Raw genomic sequence first — 10,916 nt, forward strand, 5'->3', positions numbered from 1 at the left:
CACACATATATATATATATATACATATATAATTATAATAGAATCGATCACTTTCGCATATATGATATAATACGATTCCAATTTAACGCCATTATAAAATAATGAGTAACATATCGAATTACCTAAAGCACCGATGTTGTTATAGGTATTATATTGAGAAAGATTAAATTAAGACGCAATAATACATTTTTAATGCTTTTTCTTATAATTGCTTTGTTCAGAAAAATTTTATTATTTAATAAGAATTAGTAATATCATTTTTCAGATAGTTTCACAATAATGTCTATAAGAAATATTTCGAACGTCTATAGAGACTAGTACAAAAAAGTGAAAATGAATTTGGTGATGAGTTTGTGCTGGAACGAAGAGAATCATTTCTACAGTGAAATAGTTCGAGAATGTTTTAAGATCTTACTTCTCCATTCCTAGCATCGTTCATAAAGTAACAAAACGATGTTTTGACGAGTGACTGTAAAATTCAACTGGCCATTTTCGTTTAAAATCACTCGACGTCTTTCACATTTTTCTATCTTCTCTCTCTCTCTCTCTCTCTCTCTCTCTCTCTCTCTCTCTCTCTCTCTCTCTGTACGTTTTATTACCTCTGCTCACGTTTCCAATTTAGGATGTAGAATCATGATTATCCCGCGTGTCTCCCGGGTGCTGTCGAACTGCTCGCCGGAAATCGTTATGAGTACCCATCAGGGGCCGATGTATTTGATTCAATGCGTTCATCGATGGTAATTTTTGACATGCGCTCGAAACTTATTCAAGCTACGTAAACAGGAAAATCATCCTCTCGAAGTGCCTCGTAGATGTTAAAGTGAATTTCCCTAGGTAATTAGTACAATATATTGCCGTGGTTGACATTTAAACCGTGCTAAGGGGAGAAAGAGAGAATACGAATCTTAAGCATTGCAGCACGACAACTTTCTTTAATCAATATCGAGCGCACAAACGGTAATAATTCGACATTACCTTGTCTTGTAATTACATCACGGCAATTTTCTCAGCGCGTAACAAGCTCGTAATCGATCGTAAATGTCCAAGTAAAATGAGACCAACGCCTGATGTTACCCGCAACAAACTAGTATCGGATTGTCTTGAATGTCTCAGGTTACAACTTCGTGAAAGGCGAAACTTTAGAACATGTTCCAATCGTGTTACAATATGTCACGTTCCAAGGAGAGGATTACATAAAATAAATATTTTTTTTTGTGTTTGATAATGCAAGTATTGCGCAAGTTAACGTATTCGGAGGAACTTTTAAATAGATTCAAAGTGAATTTACAGCTTGTCGGATTTTCCAAAGTCGGGGATAAAAACCCTTCGATTCAAATACGTGAGAAATGCGACTCGAGAATACTTACGTCCTTTTAAAGAAAGAATACAATTGAAAGAATGTTATTCTCGAATATTCTTTCTATTAGAAAAATTCATGTATTTATTTCCATAGTTCATTTATTCGCCACGAGTTCTCCATCGATATCCGGTTTGAGAACCAATTTAATATTCCGTCACAGTGGATAAAGTACGCTTTTCTTCTCTCTCAATACAGAATAACGATTGTAATTATCATAGCCAATATAGATATGAACGTGATAAGCGTTATAAAATTTTCCACAGAAATTTATGCCGCAAAAATTTTATTTAGGAATTTATCAATATAAATTTGTTACACATATATATTATATATTATTATTTACTTTGAAGAACATCATTGCAAATTTATATTCTAAATTACAACTCATTGACATTGTAATATGTTGTTATGTGTTTAATATCGTATCAATCCAAATTAATTAAATAATTAATGTTAAATTTCTGTTTTTGTTTCAATTTCATCTATATGACATTCTATTAACATGCATCAATTAATATTACATCTTTGTTCTTTAAATTATATTATGTTCTAGTAGTAATATATATAATATAATCAATTAACGTTAATTTTGAAAGACTTGGCGAATGTTAAAAACGAATTATATGATAGGGATTTTAAATCGATGATACATTTCTAATTTGAGTCTTCTTTCTGGAAATCTATGGAGTGAAAAAAAGAGGAAGAAAAAGAGAAGTCCTGTGCAAGCGGTATTGAATTTGCAGTGATAACGTCAGAGAAAGCTAACGAAATAAAACGCAAGCTCTGAATTACGCGCAAATCTACTTACGCGCAAAGGAATCTAAGTTATCCGAAAGCATCAGGAAAGTGGACGCGCGTTTGAAAGTGCCTCACTCATCACCGAGATAATTCTATGCGAAATCGAACCGGTAATCAATTGGCTCGGTAATCACGCTAAATGGAATTAAGCCGATAAACGTCACAAGTTCACACGTGGCTTTTAACGCGCTCGTGTGTGTCATAGACCAACCATTATCCAGTTATCATCAAAAAGATAGTTGTGCAAACAGAGTTAGTAAGCAATTTCTGTTCTCCTAGTAATACTGTAAAAATCATGTACCGTACACCGTGTAGTTTGGATCGTGTACTAACATTGTAAAAATTGTACATAGCTAGTGTACGTTTTTTTTTTTTTACGGCGCGATAACGTTATAACAGTGTGTTTTCGATGAAACCAGGGCACATCTCTCTGTTGTTCGACTTCGCGCGTATTAAAAAGGTTTAAAGCCGATGGGCCGAAGAGCAGATGTGACGAAGAGAAAATGACATTTTTCGGCTATTTTTTACTTCAGTAGTTTTTTACAATATTTTCCGCGACTTATTCTCAGTCGGTCCATAAATTTTGTTGTGATGGCAGCGTTAACTAAGCTGTTACATGTTAAATTACGAGTTTAGAATAGCACACATGAGTTAAAATAATTATTTTCAACATTCATTAAACAATATAATGACATTCAACTTTTATACTCTATGAAGTACGATAAATTATATAATTATAAACAAAAGTTCCAAAGTTTCTCTTTCATACACACTTTTTATAACCCTTCCAGACTCTTCTTTTTTTTTTAATGAAAAGTCTGAGCTAATTCAACTATCATAGATGAAAGGAGGAGCGGCGAGTTAGGAATGACTTATGCATTTCAGTATTCGTTATTTTCTTTCATTTTGAGCATATAAAAATATATTAGGAAATTTATGTTGTAGAAATAATATTTCGCTGAATATAGGGCACTTGCCTGTTGCTTGTAAAGTTACGGAAGTTTATATAACTTTGCTCACATTTTTCACGTCGGTATTCATCTCATCACCAAACTCTGACTTTCCTACACAAAGCAATAAGAGAGCAGACTCGCATCAATCGTAACTTGTTAGAAAAATCTCACCTTGTTCGCGGATTCATTTGCTGCATCTCAAAGAGCTAATTATGCCGTAGAACTCCTTGTTCTTGCAACATTAAAGGGAAGGAAAACACGATCACGTATTCCATGGTAAACAAAGAGCCTGTCCCGCGATTTCATTGGCTCACACGATATTTGCCTTCAAGTCATTTCGCGCAATTTCTCACATACGAATGCGGATGGTTTACTTCTGTAATATGTCTCTGTAAAATCAAATACGTTTTTTGGAAAATGAAATAATAAAAAAATATCGATTAATTATCGAAATTGTATAGACTCTAATGATATAAATCAATAATATATAGAAAGTCTCTGAGAGCCGACGCAAGTTATTGTTGCAAATAAGAATCTATTATTATCAGATACAAAATTAACTTGTGTCGCCTCTCTAAGGCTTTCTATTCATTATTAAGTTATCATAATATTTTAATCGAACATGAGAAATTAATTAATATTATAATATTTTATAATATATATATTAATATTATTTTATTAGAAAAAGTGTATAACAAAGGAGATTATTAATAGCAAATTTCATTTGTAAGATGTTTTACGATGTGATCTATATAAAGGTATCGGTGTATCATATGATGCAAAAATCATATGATGCATTCAAGAACAAATTATTTAAAAAAAATGTAGATTTTATGTGTATTATGTATACATATGTATTGAACTTAACGCCGTGATGAAGCAACTTTGAAAGGACGCTCTGAGCCCCGAATGCAAAAGAGTTAGTCTTGTTATATGTACGTCTAATTAGGTCAACACACACAGCGAGTGACGTTTACGTATTTCGCAGATGAGGATGAATCGGCAGAACAGAGTGTTCTCTCGCCGTTCCCCTTGGTGGCAGTGACATCGTAGTCGGCAGGGTCCAGGGGCCCATGGCCGGGAATTGTTTTCGTCGGTTCTGGTGGTGGCTCCCGATCGCGGTCCTATCCGGGTGCTTCTTCCCCCCCGCAATCGAAGCCGGTATTTCGTGCACGTCCACCTATCCCGCGGAGACATCGCGCGACGAGCGGTCCGACGCGGACGTAATAATCTTCCTGGGCGAGAGATGCGACGGGGAGATCAACATCACCGAGATACAGGATCACTTGGAGCACGCGCCCGATCTAACCAGCGAGCTCTCGATCAGCGTGCTGCCGAGATCTCGTGAGTAGTACCACTTGCGTTCGACTTTATTCGACGACACTATTTATTCAATAACGATGCGATGTTACGGAAGAGCCGTGCGAGTGTTGCAAATTTTATACGTCGTACCTTGTAGTTGGAAAATTACAATTTGGATATTTCATGTAATTACAGTGAGAGACGTGCAATTATAATGAGAGAAAATAATAGTTGAAATAACGATAATTTAACTATAATTTATAGTCATTTTTTGGGATAATCATAATTGTTTGAACCATATGAATTATGGTAATAAACACTGAATTACGATCATAACGACTATAATATGTATTCATTTAACTAATTATATCTTACACACAAATCATATTTGCATATAGTAAATTATACTATAAAAAATAAAATGTTGTAACTATACATATAAGATTATTATTCTCTATATATATTATATATATTATATATTAATATTACAGCAATATATATATAATAGCTATATAAAAATGATGCTCCTGACCATAATTATTTTACCATGCAATTATAGTCACAAATATGATATACTTTTCTCTCGGTATAGAGCATAATCGGAAACGTGTGAAAGAGCATTGAAAATTTTATACAAATAGCTGACGATATTTAACGATGTGATAATTAATTATACAGGAAAATTCATATACGGAAGACAACGAAGCCTAAGACATACCGCATAGCACGTATGATCGTAATTTCGAATACATTAATTAATTTAAGGGTTATTTCTCTCACCCGAGTAATTAATTACACTCACCTACATGTTTACTGCATACCAGAGTCGCAACATTAAATTTTAGCGTTCATGCCTTCCTCACCGAGAGTAATGGTATTACGCATATATTCATACAATATATAGAGTGTAATATAATGATTCGCACGGCTCTGTTACGTGTTATCAAGTCGACCCTAAATATACACACACATGAATTACGTGATATTCAATAATCCAATTACGCATTCAAATCGAAACTCGGTCAGTTATGCGTTTGGCATAAGTGCCGGGCCGGTGAAACGCAAAGAACCTAGCTTTCGAGTGACGTTTATCTATTTATGAATGGTACGTGTCTCGCGAAACGTAACGAATCTGGAGTACGCGACGACGCGACTAGAATATAATGCGATTTGCGTGGCACGAAGTTGATACGTCGAGCTCGGAGAATTCCCAGGCTCAGACGATTCCCAGGCGTCGCAAACCCGATCTTCTTGCGAGAGTGGTCCGCGAGAGATCCGCATTCAGGAAGCGCCGCTAATAGCATCTCCATCGTATTGTTTAAACCGTTGTATCTTACACAATCGCCAACGGCCGCGTAGTATACTCGTACGTATCTCAGAGAGAGGTATACACACTCCCGTCTAAACAGAATCATGTTTCAATGCGACGAGCCAAACACCGGGTTCGATGTTGTGTTGAGTACAACATTGTACCGACTGTAACGAGGAAGTACGAGAGCGATGGTTGTCTCATTATTATCCCAGATGAAAGAGGATAGCGTGCTTATTGAAATCGATAGCTGACCCACGAACCTATTGAAAATTGCACGATTAAATCAATGTACGTCACACCCTCTTTCGCTCTGTAATGCGTCTCTCTCTCTCTCTTACGTGTTGCTGGTAACAAGTTTTCGCGGTGGAGCCCGGCCCGGTTCCAAATTCTTTGATCGTCGTCCGCCCACCAAGAATTAAATGGCATGATTAATTAACTTTCAGTGACGTGTGAGACGGAAACTGGAGGCCTCGGCGCGCTGATGCACGCTCTCAGCGAGAGCAACACGAAGGCGGTGATAGCTGCGCTCGACAGCTCGATCTGCGAGGTCGCCGCCAAACTCGCGCATCTTGGGAATAAATTGCTGTTAACTTGGACTTGTCCGCTGGTGAGTGTTATCGCGTTTACTCGCAGACAGCTTTCCGTAGCTTATACATACAGTTATCCGGAGCCGTTGAACGGCAATTAAGATACCGTACATTTTGGGGAACAATTCATCTTTCGAAAATATTTGATATAAATCAAAGCTGTATATTAGATTTTTTTTTTCTGGAAAAACTGCAGAGAGAAAAAAGATGTAAAATTGTTAATCGCGTTATAACATAGCGTGTATATTTAACTGTTATTGACTTTGTATCAATTTTTGAACGAATTGATTTGTTCAAAAAAACTGTTGTCTATGGGTATTTTAACATTTCAATATTCTATATAATAAAATGTTAAAATAGACTATTTTTGAAAATTTTAATGGTTTATTTGATTTTCCTGTCCAAGTAATATGTGTAATCCATATTTCGTTTTGTATTTAAAATTACATCAATGCAAATTATTTCATATACAGATTGCAACATATGTTTTTCGGAATATTAGAATGTCACTTTGACTGGATGTTATTATTATTATTTTTAAAAAATTAAATTGCACTCTATGAAATAATAAAATAATCAAAATTGAATCACGAGGCGGTCGATGAAAGGAAATATCAAATATCTACAAATATTGCGATGTTTATTACAGGGCGCGTTTGTAGCAAACCGTAAAATATGACGTTATTTAGCGACGTTGTATTTTTTCCCGGTAAGCAAAAGTTAAAATAATGAAAATGCGTGTGCTCGTAAATTATTACATACACCGTAATATCCGGACTAAAATTGAAAAGGCCGTAAATTTTGTCTTGGCCTCTGTGCAATTGATTTTGCTGGAAGAGCCAATTTTAATACCGACTTGTGAGCTTCGTTTAAATTGAACCTGAAATGGTTATTTCCTGTTATTTAGTTTTCTAATTGGCGCACGTTCAATTATAGACATTTCCGATGCAAGCGACGAACTTGCAGTGTATCTCCATCGGGTATCTCGACGAGGCAATAATATAGAGTTTCGTCAAATTTCCCTCCTTTCACCATGAATTCACCATGAACTTTGTCATCAGTAAAGTACATTTGCTTGAGCGGAACAAATCGTCACCCCACGAAAAACTTTCTTTATGTGTTCTTATAGTAGATATTTCATACGTTCCCCAAGGCGACAGTTATGTCATCGTTTCAGCGAATATACTTTCGGATATTCCTTGACTCGTCTGAAAAGACAACTGAACTTCGCAATACCCTTATATTTGTTTAACCTTTATTTATTCTTTTCTGGAATCAAAAAGAGCAAAATAGAAATTGTTTTAAAATATTATTATTGCAGAGTATGTCTGTAAGGAATATTTTGGATTTTATTTTACTATGAGAAACACAAACAAATGTACGCGTATGTGTTATTGCTTTTGAAGAGATGTGTACGTTAAAATAAATATTCTGAAAATTTTTACAAATATTTCTCTATAAAACAATTTTATTCGTGATATTGATTTCAAATATAATAGATATGCTGTAGATAGAAAATGAAGCGTCTCAGTATCATCTCGTTAAAATTTGAGATCATGAATATTTATCAATAACCTATGTTCCAGAGAGATTTAAAGGAAAAGGATCTATCTTCGATCATTAGGCTTTCTCCATCATTACCGTCAATGGCAAATGCCGTAGCGGAAATATTTCTATACTTGCAGTGGAAGACGGCGGCTGTTATCAGCATAGGTAAATCCCCGAATAACACACACATACAATTGCTTTAAATAAATTTTATTATGCAAATAATGTTAGTGATAAAAAAAATATCATTTCAATTTTTATTTTTGATTTTAATTTGTTATTGTCTATTCAATACATATTTTTTCACATTATCCATTCAATTTAAATTGTTTCAAAACTGAAGTATTATAAGATAAAAAAATAATAGAAAGTTTCACGTGTAGAGAACAAAATTATATGTATTATTTAATTTAACTAAATTAAATTATTTTATTTTTAACTCTTTGGTACTATTCCTAGTGTACATAACCCTGAGATTCTTTTACTTTATTATGTTAGAACTTTTTTATTAATGAAGATACATTTGTTTGTTACTGTCAAATTCCTTGATGTTTGAATTAAAAATAAATTTATCATGAAATATTTCATTTGTGTGCGATATTTTTCACTTAGATATGTAGTAGAGAAATAGATACATGATAAAATAATATAGAGTGATATCGAAGAATTAAGAATATAATTTATAAAGATATATTTTTGATAGAGATTGCGTATGACAAGCTATACTTAAAGTTCTTGATTTATCAACGCGGTCCATATTAATCATCCTTGTTCGAACATGACAGCAATTCTCTTTCCGCTTTTCTCCCATTAAAAAGTTCCTTGAAATTTAACCTAAATATAGCTCGTATTTTCAACAAAAATGTACTTCGTAATAGTTAATTAAAATTTGCAGTCCTTATTAATTCACGACTTAGCTTGGAAATTACGTAACGTATTTTGCAAGCCGTCTCCATCAAACGACGCGAGAGAATAAATGTGCGACGCAAAAAAGCTCATTTATTTCAACGTGCGCTGCATGAAAAAAATTACATATGACTCTTCAACCCTGACGTCACAGCCCAATCTGGCTCGGTCAAGCTATGGATTAAATTGCGAATACGAACAATATGAAAGGATCCGGGATGATAACGACGATAACACTCAGTGACAGACCGAATCATGCTGACTGTCTGACTGTCCATTAAAACGCGATTGCTGCGCGATGCGATGCGCGCGTTGAATTTTAATGTACGTAGACAGAGAGATACGATTAATACCACAGATCGCGAACCGTGGTCCAGCCTGGACCGTGCCATGATCAATGCATTCCGACGGATCGGTGTCGACTTGCGGTATCATCTGATTCTACCCCATCGCGCAACCCTTGAGCAGATCCGCAGAATTCTAAGGTCCGTGCACAGTGTTTCCCGTCGTGGTAAGTAACGCACCCTTAATCCCATTATACGGAAACTCTACGAGCATTACTCGGCACTTACAGCTCGACTTTGAGGGTTCTCTCTCTCTCTCTCTCTCTCTCTCCCTCCCCCTCCCTTCCTCTCACCCCTTCCTCATTCTCTCTCTCTCTCTCTCTCTCTCTCTCTCTCTCTCTCTCTCTCTCTCTCCGCTGAAGTAACTACCGAAACTATTGGATTGAGGATTAAATGGCGCGAGCTGACGCACCTTCGTTCTGAATGGCGACCGACACAACGTGTACACGCGTCCCTCTCATCCTTTCCTTCTGTTTCCTTCTGAGAGCCCTTCGTGATCGAGAACGTTTAGTTTGCAGTTTGCTCCACGACTCGTACGACGCAATTTGATGACGATGCCATCAGCTCCGACTATTCCAAATGGTGTTCACGACTTAATCCTTTAATTACGTTCCTTTGTCGTTAAATAACGTAAATTTACATAAGGTGCCTCGGAACTTTTACTCGATTTAATCTGAGTTTAAAGTTGATTTATATCCCTCGCTAATACGTACCAGAGATACCAAAGGTCTTTTATTGATCAGCGATTTTTTAGCCTTTGCAAGAAAGTGACAAGATTTTATCATTTTCCGAGATGCGAGTAACGTCGAAAAAGAGGAAATTCATCATTAAAATAAACATGCAGATTTATTTTTTGCATTTCTGCGAAAGGTAAATTAGTTTAAAAATTAATATCGCTCATAAAACCAAGTAAAATAAGATAAATAGATACAGCGTGGCAGTATAGACAGGTGCAAATTATTGCTGTTTATTTGCCCTTTGAGAATTGGATCTAAATGAAAATCTATTTCTGAATCTCTTTACAAATCTTTTATTCTGCACTTTTCGTAGGGATAAAGACAACTCAGTAAGCGAAATTCCCAGAGTAAAAATAACAGACAAGAAAATTGTTCCCGCATGTATGTGCGGTATGTGTGTTTATAGAGGGTCGTGAAGTTAACAACGTCTTTTTAAATGTTTCCTCCGTACATAAAAGACGTAGCGAGACTTATACCCGGCCGCTGAGCCAAGCTTAACGGCAATAAAACCCACCTGCAACCAATCTACAGGTCTCCCAACTGTAATGTGTATGAAAAAAGAAGAACATTGTGTGCCATCCGTGCGAAAATCATTACGCGAAATGAAATTTTGTCGCAGATTATAGTAATTTTTTACATTACGTGATTGCTGCGTAATCACGTGTTTCAACATCTCCGCAACTTATAATTAGTTAACAACAATTTACGACACTTGGCGATGTACTTGCGAATGCAAATGAATTCGAGTAATGGCACTACGTGATTTATTCAGGAGAAAGCCGAACGTACATCTCCATATGAGATATGTAGTTAAAGCTCGTTTTAATTAATTTCAGTTTCATGAATGAACGGTTTGCTTTGCGTTTCATTGAAATAAACACGATCTATCGCGAGTTTGGGTAAGGTATAATTATTATCACATTGTCAATGTAAATGTAAAGGGCACGAAATCGCGGAATGGCATTTCCTATATACGAGAGGATCTTGCCCGTTCAATTATTGTGCCAAGAATCTGTTTCGTCATTGCAATATATATATATATATATACAATATATAAGAGTTATAATTAT

General features: G+C 35.5%; 1 protein-coding gene across 4 annotated transcripts in view; it reads left to right on the forward strand.

The window, feature by feature from the left end:
- Window positions 1-10,916, forward strand: part of LOC108745531 (retinal guanylyl cyclase 2) — a 45,523-nt gene that overhangs the window by 18,164 nt on the left and 16,443 nt on the right. For all 4 annotated transcript variants that reach the window (XM_018481714.1, XM_018481715.1, XM_018481716.1 and 1 more), the window contains exons 3-6: window positions 4,099-4,454; window positions 6,168-6,331; window positions 7,898-8,024; window positions 9,124-9,276. In XM_018481714.1, the coding sequence (XP_018337216.1) occupies window positions 4,184-4,454; window positions 6,168-6,331; window positions 7,898-8,024; window positions 9,124-9,276 (715 nt within the window). In that variant the 5' untranslated portion in view covers window positions 4,099-4,183. The remainder of the gene's footprint in view (window positions 1-4,098; window positions 4,455-6,167; window positions 6,332-7,897; window positions 8,025-9,123; window positions 9,277-10,916) is intronic.

The sequence above is a fragment of the Trachymyrmex septentrionalis genome, unplaced genomic scaffold, assembly GCF_001594115.1.
Source record: "Trachymyrmex septentrionalis isolate Tsep2-gDNA-1 unplaced genomic scaffold, Tsep1.0 scaffold14, whole genome shotgun sequence".
Taxonomy (NCBI): Eukaryota; Metazoa; Arthropoda; class Insecta; order Hymenoptera; family Formicidae; genus Trachymyrmex; species Trachymyrmex septentrionalis.